The 20,108-nt window shown below is 55.4% G+C and overlaps 1 protein-coding gene across 2 annotated transcripts in view; it reads right to left on the bottom strand.

The window, feature by feature from the left end:
- Positions 1-1,019: 1,019 nt before the first annotated feature.
- CD6 (CD6 molecule) overlaps positions 1,020-20,108 on the bottom strand; it is a 38,491-nt gene continuing 19,402 nt past the window's right edge. Inside the window, exons 2-13 of one of the 2 annotated variants that reach the window (XM_082748005.1) lie at positions 13,289-13,357; positions 12,334-12,684; positions 11,368-11,679; positions 10,347-10,649; positions 9,111-9,176; positions 6,598-6,738; positions 6,148-6,246; positions 4,970-5,092; positions 3,320-3,391; positions 2,859-3,113; positions 2,437-2,538; positions 1,020-1,906 (exon numbers count right to left, since the gene is read on the bottom strand). In XM_082748005.1, coding sequence (XP_082604131.1) covers positions 1,842-1,906; positions 2,437-2,538; positions 2,859-3,113; positions 3,320-3,391; positions 4,970-5,092; positions 6,148-6,246; positions 6,598-6,738; positions 9,111-9,176; positions 10,347-10,649; positions 11,368-11,679; positions 12,334-12,684; positions 13,289-13,357 — 1,958 coding nt within the window. In that variant the 3' untranslated portion in view covers positions 1,020-1,841. The remainder of the gene's footprint in view (positions 1,907-2,436; positions 2,539-2,858; positions 3,114-3,319; positions 3,392-4,969; positions 5,093-6,147; positions 6,247-6,597; positions 6,739-9,110; positions 9,177-10,346; positions 10,650-11,367; positions 11,680-12,333; positions 12,685-13,288; positions 13,358-20,108) is intronic. The other variant, XM_082748006.1, reaches the window with a different exon arrangement.

The following is a 20,108-nucleotide window of genomic DNA, read 5'->3' as shown; positions in this document are numbered from 1 at the left end:
GCTGTCTTCTCTTCTCCTTCTCTTTCTCCCTTCAAGTAGCTCTTTCGCCTCTACCGAGAGAGAACATTGATTGCTAAGCCTCTACCCCTTGCAACCAGCTGTGTGGCACCGCGGTGCCTGCCTCACAGACAGACCTCACAGCAAAGGCTCAGAGATGTCGAGTGGCTTGCCAGTGGCCACACAGAGAGGATTTAAACCCCGGCCGTCTGACAAAAAAGGCTGCGCAAACCATCCTGGGACGCCAGGCCACCCCCGCCACCCCAGCACTGGTTCCTCCCCTAGGAATCCCCCGGCCTGGCTGGGGAGGGTGCAGAGGGCCAGAAGGGGGCCATCGCCGGCAACCACATCCTGTGACGGTTGCCCTGGGGAGCGCGAGCTTAGTCTCTACCTCTGGGACAGGTGAACGGAAAACGGGCCTTACTCAGCCCCGCAGGGCAGGATCCAGAGCCCGGCCTCCTCCAGCACCTGCCTGCTCTGGGGAAACCCAACCCCCAGCCCTCACCCCGAAGGCAGAGCTGGGCATTGGCCTTCGCAGCCGGGCTGAATTCCCAGCCTCAGAGCCCATGGAGGAGGACACAACCTTAGCCCATCCCTGCTGTCCATACGCCCGCCTCCTTGCCAGCTCCTTCCTCCTGGCCTGGGACCCATTCTTTGCCAGGTGGCTCTGGGCATACAAATCCCCCGGCATGACTCTGAAATTCTTGGAGCCAGTGAGCCAGGGCCTGAGTGGGGCAGAGAAGAGGCTGGGAGCCGGCCGCCGAACGCACAGGCCTGTGAGTCCTCCTCCACCTCCTCCAGGGAGGCAGGCCCCGTGTCCTCCTGTTCCTGTGTCCCCAGCATTTTTCATGGCCCTGGGCCATGGGAGCTTTCCAGGTCCCTAACATTTCCAGTGTGATGGATAGGGCTACCCCTACAACACACACACACACACAGGCACACGCATGAACACACATGCACAAACACATACACAGAGGCCTGGGCATTGTAGAAGCTCAAGGACGTGTCACTCTATGGCCCAGTTTTATTCAGCAATGACTTTAATCTCAGGACACTCAGACCAGGACACTGGCAGCCGGCTCCGAGCCCTTGGGCCTCTCTCTGGAGGTCGCCTGGACACGTCAATGGCTCTGGGAGAGACACCGCATAGTCACGTGCTCCTCGGGGAAGCTCCCAGGAGTCCAAGCAGACAGATGAGCACGGGGGCTTAGTGTAGCCTCCGGACCCCTCCTGGCAGACGACTCTGTGCTTCTGCTCCCGCCGGGGCCAGGGGCCCAACTCTGCGTCTCTGGGGCAGCTGGGCTAGGGCATCTTTGGAGGCCACAGGAAGCTCAAAGTAAGGATCTTCTGTCCAGGCCTTGTCCGTGCAGAACAGGGCTGTGTTCTGGTGGGTTCCCAGTGTCTCCAGAGGGAGTCCGGTGAGCAGCCCCGGGATGGGGCCCCTTTCTGCTCGCTCAGTACCTCCGGGCCCTGAGCTGTTTGAGGCTCAGACGGCCGAGGATCAAGAGGGGCCTCAGGAGTCATTCAGCACAACCCCTCCTCGCAGCCGCTGAAAAGTGGCTCAGGTTGCTCATCCATCCCTGAGACAGAGAGCTCACTACCTCCCGGAGGCAGTACCCTCCACCTTGGGGCTGTTTGGGGCGGAGGGAGGCCTGGGCCAGTAGCTTCTGTTTGATGGATGGAGACCGAAGGAGTGAGGGCAGGGTGAGCGCTTTCCCTAGATCTCTCCAGGGAAGGCCTGTGAACCCCTGGGGGACGATGTGGGAGGGCGGGGTGGGAGAGTGGGGGCAGGGAGAGCAGGAGTCCCACAGAAGGGAGCCCCCTGGGGCCTCGCTGGGCCCAGCCTAGGCTGCACCGATGTCGTCGTAGTCCTCACTGTCAAGGGAGTCAGGCCGCGCGGCGGGGGACCCTGTGTGGCCGGAGGCTCGGGTCAGTGGGAGGCTGGTCACGGCCCCTCCTGTCCCATGGGACACAGCCCTCCCCTGCGATGCTGTGTGAGGTCCAGTGACCAGACCCCCTTCATGGCATCTTGTTCGTGACCATCTCCCTTGCTAGAATGTCAGCCCAGAAGGCAGAGCCTCCGCCGTGCCGTTTAGGGCTGTAGTCTCCACGCTCACAGGAGACGACAGGTGACCTGACTGCTGGCACACTGCCTGCTACCACAGTCTCCCCCAAGGGGCCATCGGTTACCTCTGCTTGAATGCCTCTACTAATGGGGAGCTCACTTCCTCTCAAGGCGTTCTTTGGAACGTTCTCTGTCCCATCCACATCCATTTTTCCTACCTCCTCATATTCTTGTTTTTTAAAAAAAATCCCTTTCCTTGTCTACTTTCCCTCTTGGGCTAATGAATCCAGTGGATCCAGAGTTCCCTCACGCATACGCCCCCTACTTCCTGTCCATTCTCCCCCTTCCAGGACCACCTCCCTTGCCGCCGGCACCTGGACACTCGAACTGCTCCGTCGAGGGGGGCTGGGGCGGCGGCTGGAAGTTCTGGTACCACTCTCCGGAGGAGGTGCTGGAGCTGTCATCGGCCGAGGGCCCTGCCGGAGACACCCAGAGCCGGTCACTCTCTGCCTGCAGACAGCCAGCGCAGCGCGGGAGCTGCCAGAGCTGGGAAGCTCTGATGGCTCACAAGAGTCAAGTTCCTGACTTGACTGTGACCAAAGAAATGAAGGCCCAGAGAGGGGCGGAGACTTGCCCCAGGTCTCACAGCAAGGGGCCACAGAGCCCAGGGCCAGAATCCTGGACTCAGCCTGGCTCAGGGCATCTGGCTTTATGCTTGCTCCGGCCAGGTCGGCTGTAGGACCCGGGGGCGGGGGGGGGGCTGGGGTGCGCACGGAATCCTCCCGGCCCAGCTTACCTAAAAAAGTACCTCGGGACCCAGCCAGCTCCAGGCTGGGGGGCTGCTCCACGAGGGGGCTTCTCTCCGCAGAGAACACCTGAGGCGTCCACGGAGGGAGCCTCCTGCTGGGGCTATTACAGTAATCTTCCCCAGAGGAGGTGCTGGACCCACTGTTGCTCCTGGGGCGGTGCTGAGAGCCCATGGATGGGGCGTCTGCCGTGTGGTGTCCGGTGCCGACCGGTGGGATCTCGGAAGGACGCATCTCTTCCAGTCCTGGCCCAGGAAAGGGGGAATGGTGAGGAAAGCAGCAGCAATGCCTCCAGAGGGCTTTCAATTAGACTCAAGGAAGAACTAACTGCCAAGAGGAACTTTTAGAATCAGGAAGGACCTGCTGGACAGAGGGACAGGGGCTCCCACTGGCATTTGTCGGGGTGAGCTGTTATCACTGTCTCCATGCGCCCCTCCCCGGCCCCACTCACCTTCCTCCAAGGGGGGCATCCGGAACCGGTTCTGCTGGGCCTCCTCCTCCGTCACGCGGTGACGCTGAGAATCTACAAGCAGGGGGGTGGTGAGGAGGGGTGCAGGTCCACCTCTTCCTCCCAGGAGCCCGGACTTGAGACGGTGACTTGGGACAGTGCCCTCAGGCTGAACAGTGTGCGAGGACCACCCCAGGGGTGCAGAGGGGCTTAGCATTTGCCATCAGACCCCCAGCTCTTGTTCTAGTCCAGTCTCTAACCAGCCTGGGGTCAGGCAGCCACCCCGCCTTCTGCTTAAGGAAACAGGGCGAGTCCTGGCTTTGCGCCCCGGAGGTTCTGGGCAGATAGTGCCCCGTCTAGGAGCCTTCCTGGAGCAGAAGCCAGAAGGTCTGGAAACCTCTCCTCCCAGGTTCTGGGGTACCGTCGCTTCAGAACAGAGAAGATGCCGTGCATTTGTTGCGTCGTAAGGACTTGAGTGTCTGGGATCTTGGAGTCTGCTCTTGGGCCTGTACCACTGAATCTGAGTCACAGGGTTGTAGGGTTTTGGATTCTTGGTCCTGCATCTTACAGGCCTGGGTGTGGAATAGCAGGTTCTCGGGACCTGCTTCATGGCGTGGCTGATGGAATTACTCATTTCCCGCCCCAGAGGCCCTGGTTCAGCAGGTGAGGCACAGACGGCTAGCTGTCCCCTATATCCATTCTCCCCTCCTGGAGCTGGAGAGCCTCTGGCCTTTATCTGGGTACATAGCTGCTCAGGACGGAGGCTTTGTCTGCCGGCCTCTGTTGCAGCTGGTGTGTGTAAGTTCTGGCCTGTGTGTGTGTGTGTGTGTGTCTATGAGTGGGAGTGATGTGAGTGTCTCTGGCATCCTGCCTTTTGGGGTACGCCCTACCCCACCTTCCCTTGCCCTCCTGCTGCCCAGGATGTGGGCATGGCAGTGAACCATTCTGGACCATGTGGAGGAGGGCGAGGTCCTAGGCACTGCACAACAACAAGAAAGCCGGAGCCTGGGGCCCTGCCGACTGCTCAGGGCACTGCCGTTTGGGGCCTCAGTCACACACAGTCAAACTCTCATCCCAACTTACATCTTGGGTCCTGGGGCGAGCTGGGAGGACTTGGACAAGCTCCCAAAGGAGTCACACCATAGGTGTGAGATTCTCTGCTCTAACCTCTGGCATTGCGGGGGCCCTGCCTTGAGTTCCGTCTGTCCTGCTCCGCTCCCCGGCGGGAAGGGAGGAGAGCTGGAAAAGCCGGCTAAGAGGCTCAAGCTGGGCTCACCATGAAGGGAGGGGGAGGGCTGAGGCGAGGGGCAGGACGGGACACAGAAGGGGTGTGAGCACGTGAGAAGCCATCTGAGTGTGGCTCTTTCCTGGACTTCCTGGTCCAACACAGACGCAGCCCCCTGTAGGTGAGGTCGGGGGCGGGTCTGAAGACCCCACATGGCCAAAGACAAAGGTAGAAAAAAATGAGGCTAGAAACATGGAGTTGTCTCTAGGGTCACAAAGCACTTGGAAAGCTTCAGTGCAGGACCATGTCTAGGTCACTGGGCACGCAGGGGTGATGAGGTGGACCCCACTGAAGGCCCTCAGCCAACAGGACCCTCTCCCTGGTTGGGGCAGGTGGGCCCCCTGGGGAGCCCCGGCCCGGGCACTCACTGTAGAAGGTGGTCAAGGCCACGGGAGGCTGGGCGCTGAAGTCATAGTGCTCATAATCTGAATCCGAGCTGGAGTCCGAGTCCTTGGGAAGTGGGGCCTGGACCTGGATGGGCAGCTGGGGAACTGGGGAGAGAGCAGAGTCGGGGGCGTGGCCAGGTGGAGGCAGAAAGGCACAGGGAGAGGCAGCAGGGAGTAGCGACCAGGGACAGAGGGGCAGGGAGAGCCCGTCTTGTACAAGACCATCCAGCCTGGGTTTTCCAAGCTCCCCCCACCCATTTCAAACACGGGGAACTATTAACATCTGTTTCTTTCCCAAACACAGAGCCGTCATCACATGTAGGACTCTGTTCTGACATTTAAGAAACCATCTCATTGGGATTCTCATAGTGACTCTATGAAGTCCATACATCCGTGTCCCCATTTTACAGCTGAAGGAACTCAGGCACCGGGGGGCCCTGGCCTTGCCCAGAGAGGCAGGCAGTGTCACTCCTAACCCTTAGCCTGTAATAGTCACAGAGCAGGTGCCTTGAGTCCAACCTGTGGGCAAGGTTCTGTGTTCATATTCTCCCCTTGAATACTTGGACACCATGCACAGGGGATGTTTATATTATTTGGCTGAGTTTTGTATTGGTTTTCCTGTCATTGAATGCTTTCAAATACGGGTGACTTCATACAGTCACAATGCAATGTGACTGAGCTTGACTAAGTTCCTTTACAAGAATTGCAAGAACCGCAAACCCCCATGTTGTAAAAGATGGATGACCGATTCCATTTTTCGTTCATTCCGAAGATATGAAATAAAATTATGTTCCAGGAAAAATCTTGATGGGGCTCTGCAGGAAGGCCGATGGGGCGGGCCATTGGAAGGGGTCATACTGTCCCAAACCTACCAGCCGAGGAGCAGGGCGGAACTGTCCTCTGAGAAGTGCCCTGAGCCTGTATTGTTCCAGAACTCTTCAAAGCCTAGCCTGGAATGACTACCCTGGAAGGTCCTCTGCCCCTCAGGGCCCAGATTGAGACAAGACACGTTCAAGGTCCCACACAGGCCCCAGTGGGCTGGCTGAGGTCTCCTCTCCAGCAGGGCTACTGTTTGGACCTAAACAGTACTAACCCTCCAGAAAGGATACCCTTCCTGTCCTCCCCAACCCTCCCCACCCCCAGGGTGGGTGACATTTTACCTTCTTCTTTGGGAATGGTGATGGGAACATCTTGATAACTGTTGATCCCCTCTGGGGTGGTGTTGAGTAGGCGCTGGTCGTTCACCATTACGGGCAGGGCTGAGGGAGGGGGGCCAAAGACTCTACAAGTCATTTTTTGCTCTGTCTCAGCCTTCTTGGTCCTATTCTCATTTAGACACCTTCCTCCTCAGCCCTCACCCCAAACACACACTCATGTACACACAGAGTCTGGTCGGTCCCTCCATGCACGGACCACTTCTGCTGGGCACGTGAGAAAATCCTTCCCATCAGGAGGTGCCCTTTGGGGCCAGGGCTGGGTGGCCATTGCTGGATCACGACCACTCCTGCTGGAGTCCCACAAGGCCCACCTCCCCCTGAGAGGGCCACACCTCAGGCCTGCTTCTTTCTCTCTCTGCGTCTTTCCCGTGGCTCCCAGAACTCTGAACCTACCGTATTTCCCCTTAACTTTCAAGAAGATGATGGCTGTGAAGATGAGTAAGCCAAGGAAGAGAATCCCCAGAATGATGCAAAGGATGAGGAGCATTAGTTCCCGTGATTTCCAGTCCTCTGTTTTCACGGTCACAGAAGATTCTGGAAGCAAGAACCCCACGTCAGGGAGAAAGAGGAATGGACATAGACTTCTCCTTGCCCTTCTTGCCTCTCCAGCCTCTCTGCAGCTCACCCTCTTCCTTTTTGGACCTATCCTCCACCCCTCTTCTTTTTTGCTTTTAGGAGCTTGGCCTATAGTAGGTGCTCAAGAAATGCATAGTGAATGAATAGTTGACGGAAGGAAACTTTCCCCTGGCCACCAGCCCACAGGACTCTCTCTTTCTGCTCAACAGTTATTGAGTGCCTACTGTGTGCCCTCTAAGCCCTAGGGATACCAATGTGACATCGACATCACAGGCCTTGAGGGCGCAGCCTAGTGGAGGGATCGATATGTCGACTCAATCCACTATGGTGCCACACTTGCAGGGAGGAGGTATGGGCGACCATGAGGACCTACAAGGGGCACCTACTTCTCTGGGGGGCAGACCAAGGCTGGCTTCCCAGAGAAGGTGACTTGTGGACATCTCTGGCAGTGAACAGGCCATCAGGAGAGCAAGATCTCCTTTCTGTGCCCTGGATGCCTCTTTCCTACAAGACCTGTATTCCCTGAGGGTAGGGGTGACGGCTGTGATTCTGGACCTCCCAGCCCTGCAGCCCTGGTGTGGCTCACTATCTCCTCTCTCGGCTGCATCCCTGCTTCAAAGAGCCCAAAGCCTGGACAGAGGCTGCAGGGCACAGGTGCACGGAGCCCTGGTCAGAGGGGAGACGGGAACCACCTCCTGCTCAGGAAATAAGGCCTGGGCTATGTGGCCCACAGGGCTGGACGGAGGGTAGTGACAGCATCACAGGGGGCCAGAGGGATGAGATTGTCCTGACTCCCTGGCTGGGGACAGTGTCTGCTCCTCCCCAGAAATGACCCCCTCCTTCTCATTTTCTTCCCTCCTCTCCGTCGGCCAAGGGGGTGACTTGGACCAGCCTGGGAATTGGACTTAGCAGCAGGAAGTGGGTGCACGAGAGAGGCTGGGCTGTGGGGGATACAGGGAATGGGGGCCCAGAAGGACCAGGGTTGAGGGAAGGGCTGTTGGGCCAAGGGCTAGATAGAGTGTGGTCTGGGGAGATGGGCTCCCTGCCCTGACCTCGGGTTAGAGAGCACTCCAGCGGGTGCCTGCGGTCCTGGCTGGAGCTCCCCACAGACTATGTCATGCCCAGCGTTTTGTTCCCTCTCTGTGCCCTCATCCACAACCAGGTTCTCTGTCAGGACTAGGTGCCCCTCCACTCCACACCCAAGCCCTCGTCCACCCTCCTCTGGTGGAAGCAGGGGATGGCATAGAGCCCGTGAACCTGGGCCAGCCCCTGTGGCCATCCTGGGGTTGCTGAAGGGCTCCACGCCTGGACTCAATAATCAAGAGAATAACTAATGCTCAGACACGGCTTATTGCGAACTCTGCCCTGTTCCAAGGGCTTTAGAATAATTAATTCAGGGGCGCCTGGGTGACTCAGTGGGTTAAAGCCTCTGCCTTCAGCTTGGGTCATGATCTCAGGGTCCTGGGATTGAGCCCCACATCGGGCTCTCTGCTCCGCAGGGAGCCTGCTTCCTCCCCTCTCTCTCTCTCTCTCTGCCTGCCTCTCTGCCTACTTGTGATTTCTCTCTCTCTCTGTCAAATAAATAAAATCTTAAAAAAAAAAGGAATAATTAATTCACTGGAGACTCAGAGCAGCGCTAGGAGAAAGCTACCATGATTATCACTCCCATTTTACAGTCATGGGATCTGAGGCTCAGAGAAGTGGAGACTTGCCCACCATCCCCAGCTAGTGGGAGGCACGGCTGGAATTTGAGCCTCAGGAGTCTTCCTGGGAGGCAACCAAGCGACCAAGCCGCAGCTGGTAGGCAGACAGCGTGGTGCACACTCCAGCCAATGCTGGCTGCCCATGCCTTCACCCCCTGAGCCTGAACCTCTTTCTCTGTGTAAGGGATCTAAGGAGACCTCCCCCATGGGGACGCCAGGAGGGTTACAGGGCCAGGAAAGAGTGTCGGGAGAGCTCTGGGCCAGTGCCTGGGATGTGAGAAACACACTGCCTGTTACCCTTGGTGCACCTGCCACTGGCCAGGGGCAGACCAGACCAGCACGGGCTTTCTTCAGCTCTATCCTCCCCCGCTGAGCAGGAGCTGACAGGAGAGTGGGCTCCTGTCCGTGAAGTACCAGGATTCGGGGAGCTGGGGCTCTGACAATGCAGGAAGGTGAGGGGAGAGAACCAAAGCAGCCATGCAGCAGGGTGGGGGCCATGGTCTGGAGCTGGGGGATGGGGAATCAACCTCCGGGCCCCTCCCAGGTGCACACACACACTCAGACGCATGTGCACACTTGCACGCATGCACCCACCTCTCTGAGAAACCGAGAACAAGTGACGCTCACCTACGGTGACCGGCTCAACACTTGCAGGGACTTCAGGAGTGGACAGGTTGAGCAGACTCCGGGAGCCTGTCAGAAAGCACAGGTCATGCCCTCAACACATATTACAGAGCACCTACTGTGCGCCAGCCCTTGTGTTAGACACTGAACAAGACAGACACATGACCTGAAGTGATGGGCATAGTTCCATGGGAAGCAGGGCCGTTGGGGAGGGGGCATATAGTTAAGGAAACCTGCCTTTTCCACCCCTCAACAATAAGGAAGAGCTCATGGACTAGATGCTGGGAAGTTTCTTTGGTTAGAATAAGAGGTAATAAAAAGAAGTATCTCTTCTTTCTGTAAAACTCTGCTACCGACCACAGATCCCTTTCTCTGTTAAGTCTTGGGTTCGTTCTTCCCATTGGCCTTGGGAGCTGCGAAGCCGACATGAGGATCATTACCACAATCATTTCACAGGCAAGGCATGGAGCTTACAAAGTCCCTTGGTAGATATTCCCTGATTTTCTCGCTCCCCTGCGGAGTGGCTAGGATAGGTGTCCACATACTCATGGCATGGAAGCCTCCCCCTGGGTGAGTGACACAGCAGGAGTTCACGGCCACGTGCCTCAACTCCACAGGGACATTAACGCCATATTTCTTTGGGTCTAACACATTTTAACATCTCTGAAACTGGAGAGATGACATCAATTGCTACAACCGATGACATGCTGTGACTTTATTTTGGCAGCATTTTTGCCCTTTATGGTACATAAAATAATAATAGTGTGACATATCCATGCCCCCTTAGATCTAGTGAAATAGGGCAGGATCCAATTCATAACGTGGACATGAGGCTTCCCGATGAGGGAAGAGGTATCAGGTGCTCCCCAGGGCCTGCCACGTGATCGGGGCTCCAGACTCTTGTCCCCCAATATTATTTTCCTATACCCACCTACGATCACCAGCCCAGCCCTGGCACAGCAGCTGGTTTCATCTCCTGAGCCAATTCCAGTCAACAGAGGCCACTGCTTAACATATAATAAAGCCTTAGTAAATATCTGGGGGCTGAGTTGAGGTTCTGTGGGCAAGAATGACCTGCTTGATTAGCCCTGTCTGCCTGCTCTTGGTAAGTGCCGGCAAACAATGGCCCCTCTAATGTGGGCACCCTTGTCATTCCTGACCTAGTGCAAGTTCTCAGGCTTCCAATTCAGGTGCAAATCTGGGGGAGGGGGTGAAGCGGAGGTGGGGAGGAGGGGGTACCTGAGCAGAGGACTCGGGCTGCGCTTGACTGGCTACAGAGGTTGGAGTTGTTGAACCGCCAGGAGCAGTCCGACAGGGTGGACTCCTTCCCCGTGCACGAGTAGTACATTCTGCCGGGCAGGGAGTGGGGCTGCCCACTGGGGATTCTGACCACGGTGCCACAGCCCAAGGCCTGGCAGAGCACGTGGGCCTCCGGTGAGTACCACTCACTGTTACACACTGTGCTCCAGACCCCACGGAAGTGTACCTCCACCTGCCCCTCGCAGGGGTCGCGGCCCCCAGTCAGGCGCCAGGACTGGTGCTCTGCAGGGGAGAGGTGGGGCACGGGGGCAGAGTCAGGTCGGGGTGCTTTGGGCCGAACCCCGCACCAGACCGGACTCATGAATGCAAACGCCCGCAGCCGGTCTGCCTCTGGATCCCGAGTGCTTTCCCTCCTCCGTCTAACCCCCCCTCCCCCATCTGCTCTGCCCGCTCTGGTCGGCATGGCAGGCCGGCCGGCTACTCAAACTGTGGGCCGCGGACCAGCAGCGTCAGCATGGCGTGGAATCGTGTGAGAAATGCAGTCTCAAGCTCTGCTCGGACCTCTTGAGTCAGAATGCATCTTTCCCGAGACCCCCACTCCCCATTCCTACGCACATTTAAGAGAAGGTCTCACCGGACCGGAACTTCATGGCCTCCTCCGCACTGCCCACGGCCTCCTCAGGGGCCTCCCTGCCTCTGTCTCCCCTTGTTGTTCTGAATCAGGTGACCAACTCGCACTGGGGAAGAGTCTCCCCTCTCATGTCGTTTCCTCCAGGAGGTGGACAGGTTTGTCCCTCCAACTCTGGATCCCCCGCCACCTCTAAACTCCACCCGGCTTCCTTTCCCAGGTTCTGTCCCTCCGATTGCGCTTGCCTGGATCTTACCCTCCCTGGGGGACTGGACCTCACATCAGCAGGGGCCATCCCTCCCCTGCACCCAGGCCTTCCGTATGGGTTGGGGGCTGCCCCGAGGTTCTGACCCCCACCCCCCTCTTGCTGACCTGAGCACACCACGCCAGCGTCCTCCTTGTGGCCACAGTACCCGTCTCCTGGCAAGCCCGGGCAGTCCCACAGGTAGGTCTCTTCCCCTGAACAGTTCACCTGGTCCCGGTGGATGGGTCCTTGGCCAGGGGCGAAGTGCAAGCCGGGCACGGCCTGAATCGCCCAGCCGCAGTTGAGCTGCCTGCACACCACGTGGGAATCCTCCAGGTCCCACGTGTCGTCGCACACCGAGCCCCACTGGCCTTGCTCCAGCATCTCCACGCGGCCTGCACACCGACTGCTGCCGCCCACCAACCGCAGGGCGCGGTTCTCTGCGGGGGGAGGGGCAAGGGTTTGCAGGCGGTTGAGGAAGGGAGGACGGGAGGGTGGCGGCTGTGGATCCAATGAGAGGAGCGGGTAATTCGGTGGGCAGGACTGGGGAGCCCTGTTAGGACTGGGGTCCTGATGGGCAGAGGTGGGGAACTCCTCAGAACTAGGGACCTGGGGGCGGAGCTGGACACCCATGGGTGGGCGGCCGGAGCTGGTGGGAGGGGCTAGTAACCTGGTGGGCGGGGCCTGAAGAGCAGGTTGGGGCTGGAAAGTGACAATGCTAAGGGACACTGCGGAACCTGTACGGGGGAGGTAGGGGCAGAGATCGAGGTCCTATCTGAGAGAAGGCGCGGGACCAGTAAGGACCAGAGACCCAGTAAGGATTGGGGACCCAAGTGGTCAAACGGAAGATCTAGTAGGGGAGTGGTCTGGGGCCTGATCAGAGGACGTGCTTGGAGTGGAGATGAGGCAATGCTGCAGTCCTCTAGCGTGGGAACCAGCTCTGTTTGCGACTGGGGTGGGGTGGGGGACGGGGGGGGGGACGTTTGGAGGGTAAGGCTTGGGCGCAGTGGCGAGGACTGGGGACAGGAGTGAGGGACAATGGCTGAAGGCCTGAGGGTGGGGCGGGCAGGGCGCAGGGGGCGGTCCGCGGGTACCTGCACAGGTGACCTTGGCCGGCATCCCGCTGCTGTTGCACGCATGTTCCACCACTTTGCACAGCTTCCAGTCGGGACTTCTGCACAGGACGGCGGGCGCCAGGGCCAGCGTGGAGTTTGGGGCCGCACTGGAGTTCCCCACGCCTGGCCCAGGCAGCTTCTCCAAAAATGGCAAGGTGGGCTGTGTGGTTTCCCAGGCCCCCCCGCAGCCCAGTGCAAGACACACGGCTTCAGAGGCCAGGCTGTCCCAGAGCGCCCCGCACACGGGCTCCCAGGACAGCTTGAGCCAGACCTCCACGGTCCCGCTGCAGTGGTTGCTCCCGTTCACCAGGCGGATTCCGAGCCTCTGTCCTGGAGGTGTAGGATGCCAGCTGAGGCCTCCACCCATCGGGACAGCAGGTCTCAGGGATGGGAGTGGGCATGCCCGGCTGCCAGGGGCGCCACTGCCTTATCTTGGACAATATCCCCTGGGCTCTAGACCTCAGCCTTCCAATCTGCAAAATGGGGCTGGGCTGGTTCATCCCTGAGCCCCCTTTTAGGCATGAACCTGGTTCTCCTTAGAGTCAGGAGAAGGGGGCTAAGGGCAGCTATTGTGATGCACAGCTTTGTTCAGAGGAGGAGCTCAATAGATATCTGTTGAGTTAATCAAGGACGCATCCCACCCGCACCAAGAGTCCTTTAGATTGTTCGCAACACATCCCTTTAAAAGGCTCACTGAACCTTATGCCCCTGCGTATGTGACCCTTGATCAGTGGCTTTTTGAAAATGGTGGCTTTAAGCTCTCAGAGTGAATGGAACTGTGGCACTTTGGGCATTGATTCAGGAAGAAGTGTTGTCTGAAGTTAGGGAGCCTCCCTGATCCCTTCAAAGTCATCTCCCTTTCCCATCACCCGGGACACCATCTGCTTGGTCTCCATAAGCGGGCTGCGGGCCCCCAGAAAGATTCTCTCCTCACCTGGCTCCAAGCGCTGGCTCTCTGCTTGGCTGGTGCTGGGCTGGTCAGATGGTGCTGGAGATGGGTGACCTGGAAGCAACCAGCAGCAGGCGTGGTGGGTGAGCAAGCTCAGGGGTAGAGGGCACAGAGGCGCCTTGAAGGTTAAGGGCCACTTTCTGGAGCAGGGCCTACAGGGGATTTTGAAACACCTCGGGCAGAGTTGCCTCCATTCAGGGTAGGGAAATTCTCAAGCTCTGTTGTTGCTGCCACATCTACTTTGTCTTTGAATTGAATGAATGCACTCGGAGATCTGAGTGGAGGAACAATGGTGGGCTTTGGGGACAGACCTACTTACTGGCTGAGTGACCATGGATGGGTTACCAACCTCTCTCGGCCAGAGTCTCAGTTTGTTGGTCACAACACCTAAGGAAGTTGTGTTTTGCTAAGAGAAGTCAATGTCTGTACTATCCTTGACATACAGAAGCTCCAAAATGGGGGTTATTGTTAGGAAACAATATAGTTAGGAAAAACATTTTCATTTGGGAAATCTGTTTGAGACACTCATGCCAGACTTTAGGGCAATTGGTGCATCCTGGGGTGGCACCATCCCGCTGTACAGCACTTTCAGATACAGAAAAACTCACAGTCGCTGAGGGCCGAACACATGCCAGTACATGTGTTTTTTGCACGTATTATTCCATTTCCCTTCAACCACACCATTAGATAGGAACATTCACTTTTTACAAACGCAAAGCGAGGCCCAAAGACAGAAGTCCATCTCCTATGCCAAGGGATGTCCGTTCTTCCCTCCAGAGCCTCTGTCCACACGGCCATGATGGGCTGATTTTTTTTTTTTGGACTTTAGTTTCAGTTTGGCTCAGCCAATGGGGAGCCACAGCGGACCTAGGAGGGAGGGAGGAGAGGGGGGTGGCGGTGCTCATTCCCCTGACTCCTTCTCTGTGAGGTCCCCCACTGAAGGTGGTGGCTCCTCGCCTTGACTCTCTCTTTCCGGTCTCCCTGACCACTCCCTGCTCTCGCCTCCTTGGGCCCTGGGTGGCAAGAGCTCCTTGGCTTCCAGTTCCTGCGGACCTCACCCTTTGTAAATAAGCCCCTTCAAATGCTCCTATCTTGATCGTGTCACCCATTTCCTCGTGGCAGTCCCTGACCAGTCCATGGCCTGAGGCCGCCCAGCTCAGCAAGAAGCAGAACCTGGTTCTGAACTGTCTCCAGGGGATCGGCTCCACACTGGGCAGGGACCGTCCAGAGTGGAAGCACAAAGAGGGGACCGTGGCAGAGACCGTGGTGCTCCCAGAGGAGCTCGCCTGCACGCAGGGTCTCTTACTTAGGCGGGGCCATTGCTGTCTGGGAAGAAGGACGTGGGCTCCCTGCCATGTCGATGGAGGTAAGAGGTGGTGAGTGTCCTCCATCTCTTTTTTCTCAGATGTGCCCCTATTTGAGGCCCTAATGCGACTGCAAGAGGGCGGGGGAGGCTGGCCACGCTAGAATCTTGCATAAGAAGTGAACCTGTATTCCAGTTCAGATCTGGGTGCCCCCCCCAAATCCCCCCAAACTAAAAAAGAACCCAAAAAAGCCTAAAACCAGAAAGTGAACCTTTGTGGGGTTAAGCCATAAAGATTTCAGCCTGTGCTTGTTACCTGAGCCCAGCCTGGCCTGGCCTGACGGAGAGAAGCTATAGGCTCTGGCGGCTGCTACTAGTCTCAGCCCCTCCCCCCACCCCCAGCGGATACTTTGCGCTCAAACCTAAATGTGCGGGCAGGAGCGCCCACATCCCTGCCGGCTGGCGCAGTTCCCCTACAAGCATCCATCGGGGCCACTCCATCATTCAGACAGAAAGTAATCAGGCCTAGAATTGCCTGTCCTCACCAACTCCCTGGTTGGCTGCCCAGGCTGACCCCCTGGAGGGGACTCAGAATTCAGAGCACAGACTCCATGGCTAATGCAATATTCAGAGCAAGAATTCAGAGGCCCACAAATTAGGATGGCAGAATCCCGGTTCCCACAGCAACGGCCCCAGAGCACCAGAGTGGTTTTCAATCCACGCACGGGGTGGGCACAGGGGAGACTAAGGTGCTGGCTGCAGTGTGTTTGCACATGTGTGTGTGGTTGTGATGGGGCGTGTGAGTGCATAGCTGTGACCATTTGTGTGTGAGTGTCTTTGTGCGTCTGTGTGTGTGTGTGTTTCTGTGGAGGGCTCTCTGGGTCTGGGGAACCACTCTCTTATAGGTGAAAACTTACGCACCTTCTGCTAGACCACAAAACTCTAGAGAACAGGGCCCAAGGCTGAACCAGCCCTGTGTCCCCTCCCCCCACCCACCCCGCATGCCCACCTCAGTGATTGTTGATTGACTGACTGATGGAGGAGCCAGCAGGAACCATCAGTTGCAAGGAGAGCTGTCACCAAAGCTGTTTGTGCATACTCAGGGGTTTGTTTTTGTTTTTCTGGGTCACAGGCATTTTCCTGTCCCCATCCCAAGAAGGGATCCTGGCATTTGTGTTTTCTGAGCCCTGTGCCTATAGGAACAAAAGCAGAATTTACCTTCCCCTCCCCTTCCATCCGGGCCTCTGTTCCCCGAGGGCCCAATGTAGGATGGGCGCTCCCCCAAGAGCATTACTGCCTTTGCCGGCTTACATACTTTACAGTTTTCTTTAGATCGAGTCACTTTTTGATGCACTAAATTTATTTAAAAAGGAACCGCTACCTTTTCCTGGGAATTTGCTTTACAGCGTTAAGATACTTGAATATAGAAACATTCATTGCAGGGGCATCTGGGTGGCTCAGTTGGTTAAGTGTCCGATGCTTGATTTCAGCTCAGGTCATGATCTCAGGCTCATGGGATCAAGTCCCATGTCAGGCTCTGCGCTCAGCCCAGACTCTGATATTCTCTCTCCCCTCTGCGCCTCCCCCGCAAATAAATTAAAAAAATGTTTTTTTAAGTGTTCATTGCTTTAAAAAAGCGACCATGGTTCTCAGATAATTAATCACTGGAAACAGACTGAGTGCTCATTCGTTGGGAAAATGGAATGAATTATGGTCCATTTACAGCATATCAGCTTCTGTAGCCTTTATAAAGAGTGAACTGGAGTTACACCAGTTGGAGGGATTCCCATGCTATGTTGAGGAATGAAGCAAGATACAGAGAAGAAAATGTAGTCTGTTACAACTTTTCTAAAGCAATGGTCGAAAAACCCCAACCAACGGAGCCACCAGGCACCCCTAAATATTTTTCTTACCACGCATTATTCAATACTAAGTTCAACTACTAAGTTCCATTATCCTGTGTGCCCCAGAAAATCATCTTGAGTTGTGCCCCCCATTCTGCAAAGGATAGGAAATGCAGGGGTGGGTGTCCACATGGGAGAAGAGAAAGCTTCCCCCCAGCCCAGGGGAGTGGCAACTTTTCAGGCCACAGCCCCAAGCAGAACAGAACAGGACCTCGGACTGGGTAGCCTGGGCAAGATGCCAAGGGGACACGAGACGGAGGTGAGTGAGGACGGGAGAAATGAAGTCACCTTGCCTGGAGCCTAAGAAAATGGGACACTCATCCTCAAGGCCCGTGGGATTCCATGGAAAGGAAGGAGGCATCAACACTGAAGGAGAGGCTGAGGCCCCCGTTGGCTGGCGGGGAAGCTGTCAGGTCCTGTCAGGGGCTCAGCTGAACACCGCCCTGGGGCCCTGTACACCGCACCCAGCATGGCCATCCAGGGGTGCGAGAAGCACTTGCCGCCCCTGCTCCAACAGACGTGCTCAGGAAAGCATAGGCACAGAGTCAACGCTTGCCGAGTGGCTGATGTGGGAGGCATGCTGCTGGGTTGCATTTGGGGGGCAAGGCAGGGTGCACGGAGTGGACTTACAGCCACGCGGAGGGAGGGCCCCACAGGGAGAACCAGCGTGCAGAGCCTAGCAGGCATCCCCTGCCACAAAGCATGTTTTCTTTGTAACATTCGTGTGGGGTGTTGGGAGCCCGTAAGTCAACAGCCCTAAGGACCGCAGCAACAAACAAAGCCCGTCTGAGCCAGCAGTTTCACTTCTGGGAACCTGTCCTCCAGAAATAACCGTGACGGCTGCATAGAGATTAGAGTCCACATGTCAGAACTGGAACGTTCTAGATTCCTTTCTCCAGCTGGATCCCTCTCAAACCGTGTGACTCAGGCAGATCATTTAATGTCTCCTAGCGATGGGCACTCGCGCTGCAGACCGGGAACAATAGGCTCCCCACTGCAGTTCATCATAAACATGAAATGAGATGACTCCCAGGACCTTCCTGCGGCCAAGACTTAGAGACACTGCCCGGTAGACAGTCTTCCCCTGTCATTTCTAATAGTAAAAACATTAAAAATCTCCCAAGCAGAGACAACGGAATTATCTTAAAAGCATGTGGGGGATTGGTTAGGAAGATCCACATTTAAAGTATTTGCAAAAAAGGTTCACAAAAAGGGACACCTGGGTGGCTCAGTCGGTTAAGCATCTGCCTTCGGCTCAGGTCATGATCCCAGCGTTCTAGAATCCAGTCCCGCGTGGGGCTCAGCGGTGAGCCCGTATCTCCCTCTCCTTCTGCCTCTCCCCTGCTTGTGCGTGCTTTCTCTGTATCTCTCTCTCTCTGACAAATAAATACATAAAATCTTTAAAAACTATATTCACAAAGAGTTTTTAATGATGTGGGGAATGCTATAAACATGGTTACGCTCTCCCCTCCAGCCCCTGCCCCCGCCCAGCCTGGTTTCAAGCTTCTGAAGGTCTTCCGGGACCTAGAGGGAGCCCGAGTTCGGTCCCCCATTCTGCCCTCTCCTCGAACCCTGGGAACTATTCCCTCTGTGGCCCCGGCCACATACAAGTATGGTTCTTTGGGTGATGAACCGTGGATTCCCATCTATCCCGCTGGATTCTCAGGGCCACGGGGACAGGGACTGTTTCTAGTTTCTATTTTGTTCACTCCCATATCCCTGGCACCTGGCACAGTGCCTTGCCCAGAAGAGATGCTAAAAGGATATACATAAATGAAACCCAATCTCTCCTACAGAAAAAAAAAAAAAAAAGCTTCAGAAAAATATAAACACTAGTAAGAAATATACCCATACAGTGAGTTTTGGCGTTCTCCTTTTGTTGCTCTAAATTTTTAACGTCTACAATAAAATGAAAATTAAAGGTCTCCAAAGAAACAAATGGGCCTTTTTTCCTGGGGCTACAAGGCTATCCAGCAGCACTGGTACAATGAGTTTTAAGCCAACCGTCCCCGCATTCTTCTCCCCCGAGCCTGCAGAGAGGGCCTGGCGGATGGCGTGGCCATGTCAGCCAGAGCCATCCTTGCTCCTGGGAGGCGAAATGAAGAGCTCAGGTGCTCAGTGGGCCAGAGTGTTTCCTCTCCTGTAAATATCAGCATAGGCAGAGCGGAGAGGTCACCGGGCTGAGCATTAAGGAAGTGGGTCTCAGCTGATTTCTATCATTAGTTTTCTTTGTGACCTTGGATTGGTCTTTTATACACCCCAGACCTGTTTTCTCACTTGCAAAACAACAGGCTGATAGCTTTCTGGTCTCTTCTAGTCCTTCTGTCCTTCTATTATAATTAAATAAAATATATAATGAAAGATGACGTCTGTTGAGCACTCACTGTATGCCCCTATAGAGGGTAGCCTTGTGCTTTATCCGCTGTACTGGTTATTTGAATCCTCACAACTCCTCGGTGAAGTGGCATAGGGGAGAGAACTCCAACACAGAGAGGTTAAGTAAGTCACCCAAGGCCACCCAGCTGGTCAGTATTGGAGGCAAAACTAGAACCTGGGCAGTCTGGCTCTAGAATCCACTCTTTTAAACCACTACATTGTACAACTTCCAACATCTTATGGAGATAGATGGGAAATCTGTCCTCTTCCCTCAGTCTATCAGTTCAGGGGTGGGTTCATCATATGCAAAGAGTTTTTATGTATAAATGCAGCAGAGATATAGAAATCTGGACATGTTAGAGATTGTTTTGTCTGAAATGGAAGATTGTGTAGTGCTGGGCTGTCCAATATGGTGGAAATTTTCATTTTATTCAGTTCAATTCATTTAAATTGAATTTTATTTTATTTTGTTTTTTAAAGATTTTATTTATTTATTTGTCAGAGAGAGAGTGAATGAGAGCAAGCACAGGCAGACAGAGTGGAAGGAAGAGTCAGAGGGAGAAGCAGGCTCCCTGCGGAGCAAGGAGCCCGATGTGGGACTCGATCCCAGGACGCTGGGATCATGACCTGAGCCGAAGGCAGCCGCTTAACCAACTGAGCCACCCAGGCGTCCCTAAATTGAATTTTAAAAACTGATGTTCAATCCAGTCATTGGAAAACATCACTGAAATGTTCGAGCCACATTGACCTGCAAATCTACCTTTCCCATAGTAAATTTTATGAAATCTAAATACAGATTAAGTCCTGCTGATGAAACTTTAGTGTCTGGATTGAGGTGGGCTTTAAGCACCAAGCATACAGCATGTTTCAAAGACTTGGTAAGAAGAAAAACCAATACCACAAAGAATGTAAAATAGCTCATTGATAACGTTTTATATTGACAGCATGCTGGAAAGATATTTTGGACATCTGGGTTAAATAAATATATCATTATGTTAACTTCGTCTGTTGGTTTTTACTTTTTAAAATGTGGCTCCAGGAAAATTTTAAATGACAAATGTGACTCATCATATTTGCACCAGACAGCGTGGTGTGTTGGAGACCATGGGCCTTGACAGCTTAGCCATGAGCTGCCCAAGTCCCTTCGGCACCAGCTCTCCAACACAGGCTGGCTCCTACCCCCTCGGAAGCCCCTGTTTCAACTTGGAGGAGAAAGGGGCAA

This window comes from Mustela nivalis (genome assembly GCF_964662115.1).
Source record: "Mustela nivalis genome assembly, chromosome: 9".
NCBI lineage: Eukaryota > Metazoa > Chordata > Mammalia > Carnivora > Mustelidae > Mustela > Mustela nivalis.
The sequence above is the reverse complement of the archived record's forward strand: the minus strand, read 5'-3'. Positions and strand labels throughout refer to the sequence as shown.